The 19801-nt window shown below is 39.8% G+C and overlaps 1 protein-coding gene across 1 annotated transcript in view; it reads right to left on the bottom strand.

The window, feature by feature from the left end:
- The window catches only part of Gapvd1 (GTPase activating protein and VPS9 domains 1), a 141294-nt gene that overhangs the window by 14057 nt on the left and 107436 nt on the right, over positions 1–19801 (bottom strand). The window contains exons 17-18 of the mRNA XM_071656428.1: positions 18674–18885; positions 14994–15108 (exon numbers count right to left, since the gene is read on the bottom strand). Of these exons, the coding sequence (XP_071512529.1) occupies positions 14994–15108; positions 18674–18885 (327 nt within the window). The remainder of the gene's footprint in view (positions 1–14993; positions 15109–18673; positions 18886–19801) is intronic.

Here is a 19801-nt window from a genome sequence, read left to right on the forward strand (position 1 = left end):
CACACACCCCTGCCGCAAACCTACATTCACTGAGAACCAATCACTTTCCTCTCTTCCTACACGTACACATGCCTTACATCCTCGATAAAAACTTTTCACTGCTTCTAACAACTTTCCTCCCACACCATATATTCTTAATACCTTCCACAGAGCATCTCTATCAACTCTATCATATGCCTTCTCCAGATCCATAAATGCTACATACAAATCCATTTGCTTTCTTCTAAGTATTTCTCACATACATTCTTCAAAGCAAACACCTGATCCACGCATCCTCTACCACTTCTGAAACCACACTGCTCTTCCCCAATCTGATGCTCTGTACATGCCTTCACCCTCTCAATCAATACCCTCCCATATAATTTACCAGGAATACTCAACAAAATTATACCTCTGTAATTTGAGCACTCACTCTTATCCCCTTTGCCTTTGTACAATGGCACTATGCACGCATTCCGCCAATCCTCAGGCACCTCACCATGAGTCATACATACATTAAATAACCTTACCAACCAGTCAACAATACAGTCACCCCCTTTTTTAATAAATTCCACTGCAATACCATCCAAACCTGCTGCCTTGCCTTTTTCAAGTTATGAAACTGAAAAAGGTTTGCCAAGGGTTACGAAAAATATGAGTTCTGAAATGGAGGTCCCACTTTACCTTCACACATGTTGCAAAACCTTAAAAGGAACTTCAACATCCTCTTTGGTGAGCAAATATGTAATGTAGTACTATATTGCATAATTAACCCTCTGGCTGCATGATACAATTAATTTGTGACACACAATATTCCTTTTCACCATGAAATATAACTAATACCAAAACACTGCTCAAACATCCCATATATACATATAGTTTACCAATCCTCCTCCAACCTGAAAATGGCACTAGGGTTCCATAGGGTTCTGCCTCCACACAATGATTGGCTGAAACCTTAGATAAAGACTTATTCAGCTGACTGCCACCACCTACATTGTCTTCACTGTTATTCAAGTTAATTATAACATTAAGATATGCCTTGTAACTATGTGTTATGTATCTTAAAATAAACATAAACAAGGATAATATACAATGTTTTTGATGAGTGTTTACAAGCAAGAAACACACAGCCCCTTGGCATCTCTTTAAATCTGGCCCTTTAATATTTTCTTATAATAATACACCATGTTTTTAATGAAAGATCATGAATTATTCATAATCTACAAAATAAGAAATTCTTTCATGTAATACAGAACAGTACAGAATACACTTACAATGAATCTATAAAATCCTCACTGTCTATATTGATTCTATAGTCACTATCATTGGGCACATTTTCTTACAAAGCCTAATATTTTTTTCCAGTTTTCTACTGAGTTGGTACAATTACCTACTCACTATCATCTTCATTTTCAGTAAGGCCAACCACTAAATGACAGTGGTTCAATTTCATTACCTAAGATTTCACATCCATCATTTAATATATCAGTGTTACCTTGCATTGCCAATAAGAAATCACTATAAGTGAACTCGAGATACATTTTTCATCACAGTTTTCCAGATCATTATCATACAGGTTAGGAACAAATCTAAAGTAATATGTCATCAGTTTTTGCCTTAACATAATCTTGGTCAATTTCATTATCTTCAACTTTACAACCACAATTTCCTGCGTCAATATCATCTTGTGCTGGTGATTCACTATTGTTATATGAAAAGCATCACTCATTTCATTCAATAAGAATTGATTACTGTTCTGAGAGGTGACAGGGAATTGCTCTCAGAACTTTATGAATTTTCTTCATCACAGTTTCTTAATCACTGTCATGTTGATATGAGACATTTCTAAAATAAGCTGTGATCAGCTTTTTGCCTTTTTCCATGGCAATGACATAGTGGAAAGCAATGTAATATTCTAATTCAAAGTTATCATTACTGCATGCCACACCTCTGGTTGGCATATGCATACTGACCAAGAACTGGCAGCACATTTGAAATTAATCTGGGGCTAGTTGTAAGGTGTTACCCTTATTATGGCTTATATTCTAATGTTTTCTTTCACTTGTGGTTTCAAATAATTTTCTGAATATATACTTCGCTGAAACTGGGGGCAGCAATGCTGCTTCCTGAGGGGCAGGGTGGTGCCAAGAATGGATGAAGGCAAGCAAGTATGAATATGTACATGTGTATATATGTATATGTCTGTGCATGTATATGTAAGTATATGTGTACATGCTGATATGTATATGTAATATGTGTGTATGGGTGTTTATGTATATATATGTATATATGAGTGGATGGGCCAATCTTCATCTGTTTCCTAGAACTACCTTGCCAACTTGGGAAACAGTGATTAAGTGTAATAAATGAATATATGTTATATATTTATTATTTCATTATACTTAATCGCCTTCTCCTCCGTTAGCGAGGTAGCGCAAGCAAACAGATGTAAGAATGGCCCACCCCACCCACATACACATCTATATACATAAATGCCCACACACACACTCACATATACATACCTATACATTTCAACATATACATACGTATACAAACACAAATGTGTGTGGATGTAACCAAGATGAGAAAAAAGGAGAGATAGGTAGCATGTTTGAGGAAAGGAACCTGGATGTTTTGGCTCTGAGTGAAAAGGAGCTCAAGGGTAAACGGGAAGAGTGGTTTGGGAATGTCTTGGGAGTAAAGTCAGGGGTTAGTGAGAGGACAAGAGCAAGGGAAGGAGTAGCACTACTCCTGAAACAGGAGTGGTGGGAGTATGTGATAGAGTGTAAGAAAGTAAACTAGATTGATATGGGTAAAACTGAAAGTTAATGGAGAGAGATGGGTGATTATTGGAGCATATGCACCTGGGCATGAGAAAAAAGATCATGAAAGGCAAGTGTTTTGGGAGCAGCTGAGTGAGTGTGTTAGTAGTTTTGATGCATGAGACTGGGTTATATGATGGGTGATATGAATGCAAAGGTGAGTAATGTGGCAGTTGAGGGAATAATTGGTGTACATGGGGTGTTCAGTGTTGTAAAGGGAAATGGTGAAGAGCTTGTAGATTTATGTGCTGAAAAAGGACTGGTGATTGGGAATACCTGGTTTAAAAAGAGAGATATACATAAGTATATGTATGTAAGTAGGAGAGATGGCCAGAGAGTGTTATTGGATTACGTGTTCATTGATAGGCACGCGAAAGAGAAACTTTTGGATGTTAATGTGCTGAGAGGTGCAACTGGAGGAATGTCTGATCATTATCTTGTGGAGGCAAAGGTGAAGATTTGTAGAGGTTTTCAGAAAAGAAGAGAGAATGTTGGGGTGAAGAGAGTGGTGAGAGTAAGTGAGCTTGGGAAGGAGACTTGTGTGAGGAAGTACCAGGAGAGACTGAGTACAGAATGGAAAAAGGTGAGAACAAAGGACATAAGGGGAGTGGGGGAGGAATGGGATGTATTTAGGGAAGCAGTGATGGCTTGCGCAAAAGATGCTTGTGGCATGAGAAGCGTGGGAGGTGGGCAAATTAGAAAGGGTAGTGAGTGGTGGGATGAAGAAGTAAGATTATTGGTGAAAGAGAAGAGAGAGGCATCTGGGCAATTTTTGCAGGGAAATAATGCAAATGACTGGGAGATGTGTAAAAGAAAGAGGCAGGAGGTCAAGAGAAAGGTGCAAGAGGTGAAAAAGAGGGCAAATGAGAGTTGGGGTGAGAGAGTATTATCAAATTTTAGGAAGAATAAAAAGACGCTTTGGAAGGAGGTAAATAAAGTGTGTAAGACAAGGGAACAAATGGGAACTACAGGGAAGGGGACTAATGGGGAGGTGGTAATGTGAGAAGGAGATGGAGTATTTTGAAGGTTTGTTGAATGTGTTTGATGATAAAGTGGCAGATATAGGGTGTTTTGGTTGAGGTGGTGTGCAAAGTGAGAGGGTTAGGGAGAATGATTTGGTAAACAGAGAAGAGGTAGTAAAAGCTTTGCAAAAGATGAAAGCTGGCAAGGCAGCGGGTTTGGATATTGCAGTAGAATATATAAAAAAAAAAAAGGGGGGTGACTTTGTTATCAAATAGTTAGTAAGGTTATTCAATGTATGTATGACTCATGGTGAGGTGCCTGAGGATTGGAGGAATGCTTGCATAGTGCCATTGCACAAAGGCAAAGGGGATAAAAGTGAGTGCTTAAATTACAGAGGTATAAGTTTGTTGAGTATTCCTGGTAAATTATATGGGAGGGTATTGATTGAGAGGGTGAAGGTATGTGCAGAGCATCAGATTGGGGAAGAGCAGTGTGGTTTCAGAAGTGGTACAGGATGTGTGGATCAGGTGTTTGCTTTGAAAAATGTATGTGAGAAATACTTATAAAAGCAAATGGATTTGTATGTAGCATTTATGGATCTGGAGAAGGCATATGATAGAGTTGATAGAGATGCTCTGTGGAAAGTATTAAGAATATATGGTGTGGGGGTAAGTTGTTAGAAGCAGTGAAAAGTTTTTATCGAGGATGTAAGGCATGTGTACGTGTAGGAAGAGAGGAAAGTGATTGGTTCTCAGTGAATGTTGGTTTGTGGCAGGGGTGTGTGATGTCTTCATGATTGTTTAATTTGTTTATGGATGGGGTTGTTTGGGAGGTGAATGCAAGAGTTTTGGAAAGAGGGGCAAGTATGCAGGCTGTTGTGGATGAGAGAGCTTGGGAAGTAAGTCAATTGTTGTTCGCTGATGATACAGCGCTGGTGGCTGATTCGGGTGAGAAACTGCAGAAGCTGGTGACTGAGTTTGGTAAAGTGTATGAAAGAAGAAAGCTGAGAGTAAATGTGAATAACAGCAAGGTTATTAGGTACAGTAGGGTTGAGGGACAAGTCAACTGGGAGGTAAGTCTGAATGGAGAAAAACTGGAGGAAGTGAAGTGTTTTAGATATCTGGGAGTGGATTTGGCAGCGGATGGAACCATGGAAGCAGACATGAATCATAGGGTGGGGGAGGGGGCGAACGTTCTGGGAGCGGTGAAGAATGTGTGGAAGTCTTGAACATTATCTCAGAAAGCAAAAATGGGTATGTTTGAAGGAATAGTGGTTCCAACAATGTTATATGGTTGCGAGGCATGGGCTATAGATAGAGTTGTGCGGAGGAGGGGGGATGTGCTGGAAATGAGATGTTTGAGGACAATATGTGGTTTGATTGAGTAAGTAATAATAGGGTAAGAGAGATGTGTGGTAATAAAAAGAGTGTGGTTGAGAGAGCAGAAGAGGGTGTTTTGAAATGGTTTGGTCACATGGAGAGATTGAGTGAGGAAAGATTGACCAAGAGGATATATGTGTCAGAGGTGGAGGGAACGAGGAGAAGTGGGAGACCAAATTGGAGGTGGAAAGATGGAGTGAAAAAGATTCTGAGTGATCGGGGCCTGAACATGCAGGAGGGTGAAAGGCGTGCAAGGAATAGAGTGAATTGGAATGATGTGGTATACCAGGGTGGACGTGCTGTCAATGGATTGAACCAGGGCGTGTGAAGCGTCTGGGGTAAACCATGGAAAGTTCCGTGGGGCCTGGATGTGGAAAGGGAGCCGTGGTTTCAGTGCATTATACAAGACAGCTAGAGAGTGAATGTGAACGAATGTGGTCTTAGTTGTCTTTCCTAATGCTACCTCGCACACATGTGGGGGGAGGGGGTTGTCATTTCATGTGTGGCAGGGTGGCGATGGGAATGAATAAAGGCAGACAGTATGAATTATGCACATGTGTATATATGTATATGTCTGTGTGTGTATATATATGTATATGTTGAGATGTATAGGTATGTATATTTGTGTGTTTGGACATGTATGTATATACATGTGCATGTGGGTGGGTTGGGCCATTCTTTCGTCTGTTTCCTTGTGCTATCTTGCTAATGCGGGAGACAGCGACAAAGCAAAATAAAATAAATCAATAACAAACTCAGACATATTACATATATACACGTACATATTCATACTTGCTACCTTCATCCATTCCCATCACCACCCTGCCACACATGAAATAGCACACACCCTTCCCCCCTCCAAGGTAGAGCTAGGAAAAGACATAACAGGCCACATTCATTCACACTCAGTCTCTAGCTGTCATGTATAATGCACCGAAACCACAGCTCTCCAGGCCCCACAAAACTTTCCATGGTTTACCCCAGACACTTCACATGCCCTGGTTCAATCCAGTGACAGCACGTCCACCCCAGTACACCACATTGTTCCAATTCACTCTATTCCTTGCACACCTTTCACCCTCCTGTATGTTCAGGCCCCAATCCCTCAAAATCCTTTTCACTCCATCCTTCCACCTCCAGTTTGGTCTCCCACTTCTCATTCCTTCTACCTGTGACACATATATCCTCTTTGTCAATCTTTCCTCACTCATTCTCTCCATGTAACCAAACCATTTCAACACATCCTCTTCTGCTCTCTCCACATATCTCACTTACCCTTTCATTACTTACTTGATCAAACCACCTCACACCACATAGTATCTTCAAACAACTCATTTCCAACACATCCACCCTCCGCCACACGACCCTATCTATAGCCCATGTCTCACAACCATATAACATTGTTAGAACCACTATTCCTTCAAACATACCCATTTTGCTCTCCAAGACAACGTTCTCACCTTCTACACATTCTTCAAGGCTCCTAGAACTTTTGCCCCCTCCCCCACCCTGTGGCTCACTTTCGCTTCCATCATTCTAAACGCTGCTAAATCCACTTCCAAATATCTAAAACACTTTACTTCCTCCAGTTTTTCTCCATTCAAACTTACTTCCTAATTAACTTGACCCTAAACCCTACTGTACCTAATAACCTGGCTCTTATTCACATTTACTTTCAGCTTTCTTCTTTCACACACTTCACCAAACTCAAGTCACCAGCTTCTGGAGTTCCTCACCTGAATCTACCACCAACACTGTATCATCAGCGAACAACAACTGACTCATTTCCCAAGCTCTCTCATCCACAACAGACTGCATACTTGCCCCTCTCTCCAAAACTCTTGCATTCACCTCCCGAACCACCCCATCCATAAACAAATTAAACAGCCATGAAGACATCACACACCCCTACTGCACACCAACATTCACTGAGAACCAATCACTTTCCTCTCTTCCTACTCATACACATGCCTTACATCCTTGGGAAAAACTTTTCACTGCTTCTAGCAACTTACCTCTCACACCATACAAACTTAATACCTTCCACAAAGCATCTCAATCAACTTTATCATATGCCTTCTCCAGATCCATAAATGCTACATACAAATCCATCTGTTTTTCCAAGTATTTCTAACATACATTCTTCAAAGCAAACACCTGATCCACACATCCTCTACCACTTCTGAAACCACACTGCTCTTCCCTAATCTGATGCTCTGTACATGCCTTTACCCTCTCAATCAATACCCTCCCAAATAACTTCCCAAGAATACTCAACAAACTTATACCTCTGTAATTTATCCCCGTTACCTTTGTCCAATGGCACTATGCATGCATTCTGCCAATCCTCAGGCACATCACCATGAACCATACATACATTGAATATCCTTACCATCCAGTCAACAACACAGTTACCCCCTTTCCTCATCAATTCCACTGCAATACCATCCAAACCCGCCACCTTGCCAGCTTTCATCTTCCACAAAGCCTTCACTACCTCTTCTCTGTTTACCAAACCATTCTCCCTGACCCTCTCACTTCGTATACCATATTGACCAAAACACCCTATATCTGCCACTTTATCATCAAACACATTCAAAAAACCTTCAAAATACTCACTTCATCTCCTTCTCACTTCACCACTACTTGTTATCACCTCCCCACTAGCTCCCTTCACAGATGTTCCCATTTGTTCTCTTGTCTTATGCACTTTATTTACCTCCTTCCAAAACATCTTTTTATTCTCCCTAAAATTTAATGATACTCTCTCACCCCAACTCTCATTTGCCCTTTTTCACCTCTTGCACCTTTGGAACTAATATTCCTTCAAACATACCCATTTTTGCTCTCAGAGATAACATTCTCTCCTTCCACACATTCTTTGTCACTCCCAGAACATTTGCCTCCTCCCCCACCTTGTGACTCACTTCTGCCTCCATGGTTCCATCCACCGCTAAATCTACTCCCAGATATCTAAAACAATTCACTTCCTCCAATCTTTCTCCATTCAAACTTACATCACAATTGACCTGTCCCAACACCCTACTGAATCTAATAACCTTGCTCTTATTCACATTTACTCTCAACTTTCTCCTTCCACACACTTTTCCAAAATCAGTCACCAACTTCTACAGTTTCTCACTTGAATCAACCACTAGAGCTGCATCACTGGCAAACAACAACTCACTTCCAACATCCAGGCCCCACAGACCTTTCCATGGTTTACCCAAGACACTTCACATGCCCTGGTTCAGTCCACTGACAGCACATCAACCCTAGCATACCACATCATTCCAATTCACTCTATTCCATGCACACCTCTCACCCTCTCATATGTTCAGGCCCCAATCACTCAAAATCTTTTTTGCTCCATCCTTACACCTCCAGTTTGGTCTCTCACTTCTCCTTGTTCCCTCCACCTCAGACACATATATCCTCTTTCTCAATCTTTCCTTACTCATTCTCTCCATATGTCCAAACTATTTAAATCAACACACCCTCTTCTGCTCTCTCAAACACACTTGTTTTTATTTCCACACATCTCTCTTATCCTTTCATCACTTTCTCAATCAAACCATCTTACACTGCATATTGTCCTCAAACATTTCATTACCAACACATCCACCCTCCTCCATACAACCTTATCTACAGCCCATGCCTTGCAACCATATAACATTGTTGGAGCTACTATTCCTTCAAACATACCCATTTTTGCTCTTCGATTTAACATTCTCTCCTTCCACACATTCTTCATTGCTCTCAAAACCTTTGCCTCCTCCCCCACCCTGTGACTCACTTCTGCTTCCATGACTAAATCACTCTATTCCAAGCACACCTCTCACCCTCTCATATGTTCAGGCCCCAATCACTCAAAATCTTTTTTGCTCCATCCTTACACCTCCAGTTTGGTCTCTCACTTCTCCTTGTTCCCTCCACCTCAGACACATATATCCTCTTTCTCAATCTTTCCTCACTCATTCTCTCCATATGTCCAAACTATTTAAATCAACACACCCTCTTCTGCTCTCTCAAACACACTTGTTTTTATTTCCACACATCTCTCTTATCCTTTCATCACTTTCTCAATCAAACCATCTTACACTGCATATTGTCCTCAAACATTTCATTACCAACACATCCACCCTCCTCCATACAACCTTATCTACAGCCCATGCCTTGCAACCATATAACATTGTTGGAGCTACTATTCCTTCAAACATACCCATTTTTGCTCTTCGATTTAACATTCTCTCCTTCCACACATTCTTCATTGCTCTCAAAACCTTTGCCTCCTCCCCCACCCTGTGACTCACTTCTGCTTCCATGACTAAATCCGTTGCTAAGTCCACTCCCAGATATCTGAAACACGTCACTTCCTCCAATTTTTCTCCATTCAAACTTACATCCCAATCAACTTAACCTCAACCCTATTGAACCTAATAACCTTGCTCTTGTTCGCATTCACTCTCAACTTTCTCCTTTCACACACTTTTCCAAATTCAGTCAGTGTGTGAAAGGAGAAAATTGAGAGTAAATGTTATTAGGTTCAGTAGGGATGAGGGACAAGTTCATTGGGATGTAAGTTTGAATGGAGAAAAATTGGAGAAAGTGAAGTCTGGGAATGGACTTGGCAGCAAATGGAACCATGGAAGCGGAAGTGAGTCACAGGGTGGGGAAGGGGGCAAAGGTTCTGGGAGCGATGAAGAATGTGTGGAAGGAGAGAACATTAAATATATGCAATTGTTGCAGCTTTATCCAAAAACAATCTATGTTACTGCCTGTAGATACTCTAGCACTGATTTGTTCCCTATCCAGGATGAATTACTACCACAACAGTGATTCAATTACTTAAATCTTGAAAAACTTGGATAGCTGTTAGAGGAATGAAGTATTCATACCAGAGAATATCATTTTGTGTCTCATTACCAAAACATCTACTGTCAGAGGAATGAAATATTCATACCAGAGAACCTCATCTTTCATTTCCTTCCCAAAATATTTTCTACTGTTTAGTTTTGCTAAAATGTTAGCAAATTCAGTATAATTTCCAAATCATTGTGTGTAAAGTAGTTTATTTCCTGCAGTAAAACTTGCATTCTAAAGTTATCTTTAAGTGGATTACTTATTTTCTAGCATTCTAAAGTTATCTTTAAATGGATTACTTATTTTCTAAGTTTGTAACTTGTTGACAAAACGCTTTGTTGTACACTGCATCCCTCCAAATACACACAATGTCATTGTTGGTGTTACTATGCTCTGGTATTTCATATGCTCACAACTGCAATTCATTATTGTAAAATATCACCCCATAATGCCTCCATAAATTATGTGACTGATAAAACTGAAAGTGGCCAAAAAGCAGAAGAAAGAGATGTCACTCTGTTAATAAATGGAAGTAATCAACACATTAATTGCAACAAATCTGCTATATCTCTCAGAACACATTATGGTGTGAATGAATCATCGTAAGATACATTAAGAAATAAGGTCACTGTCTATGAGAGTGTTAGTCAATCCCCCCCTAAAAAAAAAATTCACTTGCTGTGTATAACTCACACAATGCATGGAGAAAATGATGAGTCTGTGGACAGATGATCAGCATCAGAAACTGGTATCACTTTGTGGAGCACTGACTAGGTGAATGGCCAAATCTCATCTGTTTATCTACATCTCTGATGCTCGTTCCCTCTGTGAACTCCCTTAAGGGGGTGGCCACAGCAAAGTCTCCATAGCTGGTGAGCTTTAGTGCTGTCTGTTAGCTTTTCATGCCTCATCCATAACAGGCCACAGTGTTCTAGAGGTTCCTACCAACTACTTCTTCCTAATGTGTCTATCTAATGTTCCACCCTACTCTACCTAAAGCTTCTCTCTAATGTTCCCACCTACTACTTCTATCTATTGCTCCAACCATTTTGCCAAAAGGCAGGGCTAGCACATAGGACTCACCAAAGGGAAGTCTAGAGTTACATAGTCTGAGTTGTGTGAGTTGAATGTTGTCAAGAGTTAAGTGTGACAAGGAGAGATTGTGTGTGAGAGGCAGAATGAAAATGTAGCTACATTGGAAAGGGGAGTGCAACTTAACAACCACTGAATTGCTGGCTCACTACACAGCTGTCACTAACCTTCCCGATACCCTGGCAACTAGTACCTACAATATACCTCCCTGCCTACTAACTACCACCAAATATCTGTACAAACATTTCCGTGAAGCTTCAGTGGGTGAAAGAAGCAGCTCTAGCACAGCAAGCAAACCTTCTAGGCGAGTAAAAGTAGGTTTATCAACTTTAAGTAAAGGTATAACTTGCACAACTTGAAGCCAGCAGGGAAAACAGCATCAGCTGACTCTGCTGCTGTGAAAAGTTTACCCTAAATTTCAAGAAACTTTTTGATAAGACAGGTTATCAGTAAAACCAGTGTTCAGTGCAAATGAGCCCAGCCTCTTCTAGAACAAAATGCCTAATAACACCTGTCAAAAGAAGAAAAAACTGCTCCCAGTTCAAGGTAGCTCAGGACTGCCCTACCCTTCTTGTGAGTGTGGAAATGCTGCTGGTGTCTTTCAGTGTGTCTATATTGAGCCTTAGTACCTAAGCCTTCACAAGAGACACAACAAGAATTACCTCACAAGTGTCCTAGCACACCTACAAGAGGGTATGGGAGACAGCTACAACATTCAATGACTGATTCCACAACTGCTTCATCCATAAAGTGGAAAGGTAACCAATGATAAAGAACCTTGCATTCAAAGTTCAAATTGCCACTTGTGCTAGATAACACCCTTGACCACCCAAAAGTCTCCAGTTCCCTCATCCTAACTTGGAGGTACTCTTCTCACCTCCTAGTGCCAATCTCATTCTCATATCCAATGGAACAAGTTTTAACTGCTACTTTCAAGTCTTAATAAAGTTGCCACATCTTCACAAGATGTTCAGACCAGATGGGAACTAAATCTCTCAATTACTGATTGTTGGAAAACTACAACAATGACCACTGCATTAACAACACAGAGTACTCTTTAAATGAAATTTTACAAAAAACATGGAACTCAAGTTTGGAAGTAGTTGTGGAGAGAGGTTGTGAATGATTTTGAAGGATGCCATTGCTGACTATGATGCAGTTTCTAAGTTTCTTCAGCAGTTTAATGCTATGATGCTGACTCAGGAATCCATACCTCAGCAACTGCTCAGTGCCAATGAAACCTGCTCATATTTCCCAACAGAATATGAAGAGATGAATGATCCAGGCTTTAAGGCAGCAAAAGATTGACAAACACTTTTACTTTGCAGCAACACTATGGGAAATCTTATGGGCAAGTTGTTCCAGCACTAGTACACCACTCCCTAAATCACAAGCCACAAAAGGGTTTATATAGTATACCCTAAAAATTCCCTGGCAATCATATGAGAAGGCTTGAGAACATCAAAACTTTTCAAAGACTGGCTTGAGAACTGTTTTTGTGTAGAGGGGAAGAACTATCGCCATGAACATCAGTTTTAAAGCCTCAGTCTGCCCAGTACTCCATATGCACCTAAATGACGTATATCTTAATGATAAAGTGGTGTTTATGCTACTCAAAATTGCCTCCTAAATCTAGCCCATAGATCAACGAGTAATAGCCATTTTTTAAAAATGTACTATTTGAGGCAGACATTTTCCCCAGTTACTTAAAGCTTATAATAAACCTAACAAGCCTTCAGTCTTTCATTTATGCTGAGATTACCTTTCATGCAATGGAAAACAGCAATGGCACATGGGATAAACTCTAGACCAGCACCAAGAATGACATTTAGAAGAATAAGTGGTAGAAGTGTCTTCATGACTTCAAAGGTTTTGTGAAACCAACCTTAAAGTAGCACAGATTGTCAAACTTGGCCAGAATGTCAGGTTTGATGATTTTGAAACTTATGAGAAGTACATGTGTCTTATGAAGAATAAATGAGAGCTGGGAAATAAATAAAACTGACCAAGAGGGAGAAACGGGAGGCACAACAGCAAAAAGAAGTTAACCATGAAGAGCACTGGTGGACAATAAAGAGGCTGGCTTACTACCCTATGAATAATAACAACTGATCCATGAAGAGACTGATGCATGTTTACAGGATGGGATGATTATATCATGATGTCTGCTATCCATAAAGAGATTTTCTTAAAGAAACAGTAAACAGCAAAGCAGTCCACCTTAATCTATTTCTTTCAGATCTACCCAACCCCCAGTGATGCTAGCATCTCCACCATCTATATTAGCATGTATGCTTTTGCCAACATCTGTTTGCCACAGCAGTACCATAGATAGAGCTCTGGTGCCCAGTGTTCCTTCTATTGTAGCCCATGAGGAGCTCTTTTTTCAATGCAACGTGATGCTGCTGCTATCTGCTTATCACCATGATGACCCATCACCAACCTCTCCTAAAAAAAAAATTTGCACTGCCCTATGCTCTCCATGCACCATCAGGATTATCAAGTTGGGAATAATTACTGGGAATACACCTAAAATATATCAACCAAAAATACACCAAGTATAACCTGGCAAGCAAGACAAGAGGTGAGTGCTTTACACTAGCCCTATCATCACATCAAAATTTGATTGTAGGCACTTGTAGGGAAGTGCTCTTGCTGAAAACAAAAACCTGTAATAGCGAGTACTACTCACAGTCTTGCATGCCTCTGATGTATACATTTCCAAAATCACACTTTCCAAAATACCCAAAATTGAAAGCAACGCATCTGGAGGAAGGGGTCAGGAACATAAACCCCATTTACTAATGAAACCTATCTTGACTTCAAATTATTTTGTTTTCAACTACCTTCACTAAGACTGTCATCTATCCATCTATATTTCTGATTTCAATTCCCTCTGGGAACTCCCTCAAAGGGGTGACCATGGCAAAAGAGTTTCCATAACTGATGAACTCCAGTACCACTTCTTAGCCTTTGGGGCCTCACCCTTAACAGGCCACTGGCAGAGGGCAACTTTAGTGTACCGTTTTCAAAGGTTCCTATATAATGTTACAACAGACTTCTTCTATCTACTGTGTTTGCCAAATGTTTCTGCCTAATATCCAACCTACTACTTCTACCTACTGCTCCCAGCTTATGTTCCTACCAACTACCTATACCTAAAGTTTCTACCTACTGCTCCTGTCTTAATGGTCCTACCTACTATTACTATCTATTGCTATCATTTAGCCAAAAGGCAGTGCTAGTGTATAGGCCTTAGTACAGGAAAATTTACAGTTACAAAGACTAAGTTATGTGAATTAAGTGTTGTCAAGTGTTAAATGTGACAAGGAAAGATTGTATGTTTGTGGACAGAATGCCAGCAGACCACATGAGGGTGAGGCAGAAAGAAAAGAAAAAGCTATCTGGGTCTGAGCATTGCAACTTGACACTGAAGTGCTGGATCACTATGCAGCTGTCACTAACCTTCTTAATACCCAGGTGGTTAATACCAGTAATATACCTCCCTGGTCAGTGGCTGTCTACACCTACTACCTACCACTAAGATTGCTTACCCTGTTTATAGCATAGGAGTTCTGTAGATACATCACATTATAGAATTCTATTTACAGAGTACAATGGAAAATCTCCACAATATAACAAAATTACAATAAAAACAAAACCAGCAGATCTTTGTATTCATGGTAAAGTAAGGGTAAGGCTAATTTGCTGAATACATTCATGCCTGTAAATATACCTAATTCTAAGGTTAAAAAAAGGTGAATGACCCTTCCCAGCAGTATCAGTCAACAGCTTCTGGGGAAGACCCCTTACCTATATCTAACTTCTGAATATGCCCTTAATAGGTAAAGCAAACAGATGAGTACAGTTACTGAAACAAACTTGGACTCACTGGTCTCTGGATACATCTCCATCACCATTTGGATAAAGAGCATGGATATAGATGTGAGACATTACAACCCGTTCTAATGCTAACTGTGCTGCATGTAACTGCTCACTCGTGCTACCTGTTAGAAGAGACAAATACAGAATTTCAGTATGACTGAAAAAATAAGAAAGAACATATAATATCAATTCTTCAATGACTAAAGATGCTTCTCCATATCAGTAACCATCAGTTTATAACAAATATTCCAAATTTCTTGCTTTGATATTCATCTGTATTCCTAGTTCACGACAATCACCATCACCAACAGAAGACTTTCAGTCTACATAAAGAGGCGGTCTTAAGCTTGTTATGTCCATTGTATCTAGCTATAGCCCAGTACCCTTGGCAAAGTATATCATAGGTAATAACTGCTGACAAGTGATTCTTTATGTTCTCTATGTCCCTAATAACATATCAACCTAATTTTCAGCAATTAATTTTTAAACAGGGTAACTTCCTGAAAATTCCATCACAGTTTATGCAATCACATCAATCCATTCACTACAGTTATGTTGTATACAACCACATAATTTTCCCTTCTGTTTACTGTGGTGAGCCATTCTTAAAGGAGAATATATATCTATAATTGAAAACCATCAGTAATCACATCTGTTGGCAAAATTAACACTTCCAAAAATTAAACACAACTCACCACATATATCTGGCAGTACTCCTGGAGTACCTCACACGCCTGGCAGAGAAGCACCCTATGTTACTTGGAACATGTCACATGCATACAGTTTTTCACCATGTTAAGCTATAATCATTTCGTTCAGAGAATAGTGTTACAGTTAATCATCATAACAAACATAAGGAGATATCTTGTTTAAAATATCTGAGCATATCTAACACACAGTGTATGGTGGATATTAAGACTGCTGCAGCGACAGTTAAAAAGAAATAAGAAAAAATCTTTTTCCTTTACAAACTACAGAATGATATTCAGAAGTGAAAGAACACATACAGAATGTTACATCACTACTTTAGTGTTTGCCTTGTGAAATGCTGATTAAGCAGGAAGAGGGGAATGGCTGAAACATCTGACAGCCTGAGGTAAGTGAGAGGATGTTGTCTTCTTTATTTTTCTCATGAACTTGGTATCATGCTCTACCCTTAATTTCTTACACAAACACACAACTGGCAAGGCATAATGTAAATAGTCAGAAATATTACTCCATGCACTCTACAAATGAGAGGGAAGAGAGGGGGGTGTGGCTGGCATATCTGTGGGTGATCCTTCCACAAAACAGAACAGGACATGGAGTTCCTGTTTCCCAGTCTACTCTTATGTTTCACACAGGTACAATGGTTGCGAAGAAAAATATCCATATACGCAGCAATAGTACACTGAGCACACAAAATGATATACTGTGCACTTCACTATAACTTTATAGTCAAGAGATGCTTGGAAAAATTCTAGCTCTTTACCATCATCTGTTTCCAAGATCCTCCATCACCCCTATGATAACATAAAGGGAAAATTAGGTGCAGTTGTCACATAATCTCTCAGCCTAAAGGTGATTAGGATGTGGGTGGAGGGATCTCATGCCAACCTCCCTCTTCTTTCTTACTCCCACTAAAATCACTCTCTTTTCTTTTTCCTTTCATACTATTCGCCATTTCCCGCGTTAGCAAGGTAGCGTTAAGAACAGAGGACTGGGCCTTTGCGGGTATATCCTCACCTGGCCCCCTTCTCTGTTCCTTCTTTTGGAAGATTAAAAAAAAACGAGAGGGGAGGATTTCCAGCCACCCACTCCCTCCCCTTTTAGTTGCCTTCTACAACAAGCAGGGAATACGTAGGAAGTATTCTTTCTCCCCTATCCCCAGGGATAAAAATCACTCTCAAATCACTTATTTCTTCACATTTTGCCTGGTATTCTTCTTTACTTTCCTAATCTATTATCCATCATATGTGTTTCTCCTCTTAGTGGGCACTTTCAGGCTGTGCTCATGACTGGAGTCATTGTTTGATATCCTTTTAAGATTATTCTCAATACATATAACCCACTGGATGCAAAGGCTACAAAATGCAACTTCATCACTATTACCTCTGGGGGCAATGGTTGATTAACATGGACCTCTTGAGATGTTCAAGAGGTCAGCAGAAAAATTATTTTCATATCTGTTCACCATTTCCTGCATTTGTAAGGTAGCACCAAGAGCAAACAACAAAAAGGCCTCATTTGCTCATACCCATTCTCTAACTGTCATGTGTAATGCATCAAAACCACAAACTCCTATCTACAACCAAGTCACATAATTCTTTCTGTGGTTGACCCTGGCTGTGTCACATGCCCTGGTTCAGTCCAGTGATACTTCATATCATTTCAAAAGCATTCTCAATATATCTAACCCTTTGGATTCAAAGGCTACAAATAGTGACTACAGCACTACTATGTTTAGGAGTGATGGTTGGGGGAATGATATGCTGAACATGGCAAAATAATATGGACTCCTTGAAATGTGTATATGGGACTTCTTGAAATGTGTACATGGAGTTTGGTCAGCAGACAAAATTTTTTCATACATTTACCATTCCTGCATTTGTAAGGTACAACCAGGAGCAAATGACAAAAAGGCCTCATTTGCTCATATCCAATCTCCAACTGTCATGTGTAATGCATCAAAACCACAAACTCCTATCTGCAACCAAGTCCACTGACACTACATTGCTCCCCGTAAACCATATTGCTCCACTTCACTCTATCCTATGCATGCCTTTCACCTTCCTGCATGTTCAAACAAAAGAACTTAAAAATCTTTTTCACTCCAACCATCTATATCCAATTAGGGGTACTCCTTCTCCATGTCCCCTCCACTTCTCACATAAACATCCTTTTGACTTGTCAACCTCTCCGCACTCATTCTCTCTATATGTCTATACCATTTCAGCCCACCCTCTTAAACTCTCTCAACCATACTCTTCTTATTACCACAACTCTCTCTTACCTTCTTATCACTTCATCTACCATCCTCAAACCGCCATATTGTTATCAAACATTCCAACACAACTACCCTTCTCCATACATTCTCATCTACAGCTCATACCTCCCACCCATACACCACCACTGAGGAAAATATACCATCAAACATACCCATTTTTTCCTCCCAGGTGACAAACTCTCTTTCCTCACTTTCCTCAATGCTCTCAGAACCTTTGCTCCCTCACCCATCCTATGACTCACTTCCACTTCCATGGTTTCCATTTGCTGCCATGATGAAATCAAGGGGAGATAAGACTATGAAGTGGCTGGTCAACAATGATAATGATGGAGTGCTATGACAGTAATGGTATATACAAAACAGAGTATAATAAGGATGAGATGATGAAAGACCAAAAGCATGTGTGAGTAAAGTGCATGGAATTAGATGAAGGGCTGAGGATATGTCCTTGCAAAGAAATTCGTAGGCCTAGAGGAATATGAGATATGCAGAAAATGTGATCTTCTGAGGTTCTACATTAGCTAAACACCTGTAACTGTGGGCAGTGACAAATTTTGCATTATCTAACCACAAAACAATACAATGCCTCAATGCACTTAAAGTTCAAGAAAAGTTTCTAAGGTTGTTTCCTGAGGTGTACAAATCACTTAAACATAATGGTTCACTTATACAATTACATTCAAATAAAAAAATAAACTTACTTATCCACATAGGATCCCGCTCCAGTTCAGAATAGAGTTGTGACAAGAAATTTTCAACAAGCTGGACTTTTTCATCAGGAACAGTAAGCACAGTAAAATCATGAGTAAAGTGACTGAGACTTTGCTCTCTACGTTCAAGGAACATTCTCACACAAACTCCAACTATGGACGACATCACAACAGCAGTATCTGCATCAATTCTTGACAAAAGTCTGAAATTAAAAAATTAAGTCATTTATACTGCTGCAATGACAGTTCTCTGTATGTCACAATAACTAGTTGACATACAATTTCGTAGGCAAAGGCCAATATCCAACAAAGCTGTCCTAAACATACATAATCAAACATTGCCTCTTGATCCCATGTGTTAACAAAAATAAAGAACTTGTTCTAGAACCATGCCATCCATTGAGGAAAACCATCCATGATGCAAATGTTACTTGAACCCACATAAAATTTTTCAGTAAGATTTGTTATTCATAAAAAGTAAATCATTGTGAAGACATTATGAAAATTTAGGCTGACATACAAATACTGTACATATTCACATTGATAAAGTTCAGTAAAACTATTATCATTATCATCATACTTGATCACCGTTTCCTGCGTCAGCGGGGTAGCACCAGGAAACAGACAAAGAAAGACCCATCCACTCATATATATATATATATATATATATATATATATATATATATAAACAAATTAAACAACCATGGAGACATCACAAACCCCTGCCGCAAACCTACATTCACTGAGAACCAATCACTTTCCTCTCTTCCTACACGTACACATGCCTTACATCCTTGATAAAAACTTTTCACTGCTTCTAACAACTTGCCTCCCACACCATATATTCTTAATACATTCCACAAAGCATCTCTATCAACTCTATCATATGCCTTCTCCAGATCCATAAATGCTACATACAAATCCATTTGCTTTTCTAAGTATTTCTCACATACATTCTTCAAAGCAAACACCTGATCCACACATCCTCTACCACTTCTGAAACCACACTGCTCTTCCCCAATCTGATGCTCTGTACATGCCTTCACCCTCTCAATCAATACCCTCCCATATAATTTGCCAGGAATACTCAACAAACTTATACCTCTGTAATTTGAGCAC

This window comes from Panulirus ornatus, chromosome 63 (genome assembly GCF_036320965.1).
Source record: "Panulirus ornatus isolate Po-2019 chromosome 63, ASM3632096v1, whole genome shotgun sequence".
NCBI classification, from domain to species: Eukaryota; Metazoa; Arthropoda; class Malacostraca; order Decapoda; family Palinuridae; genus Panulirus; species Panulirus ornatus.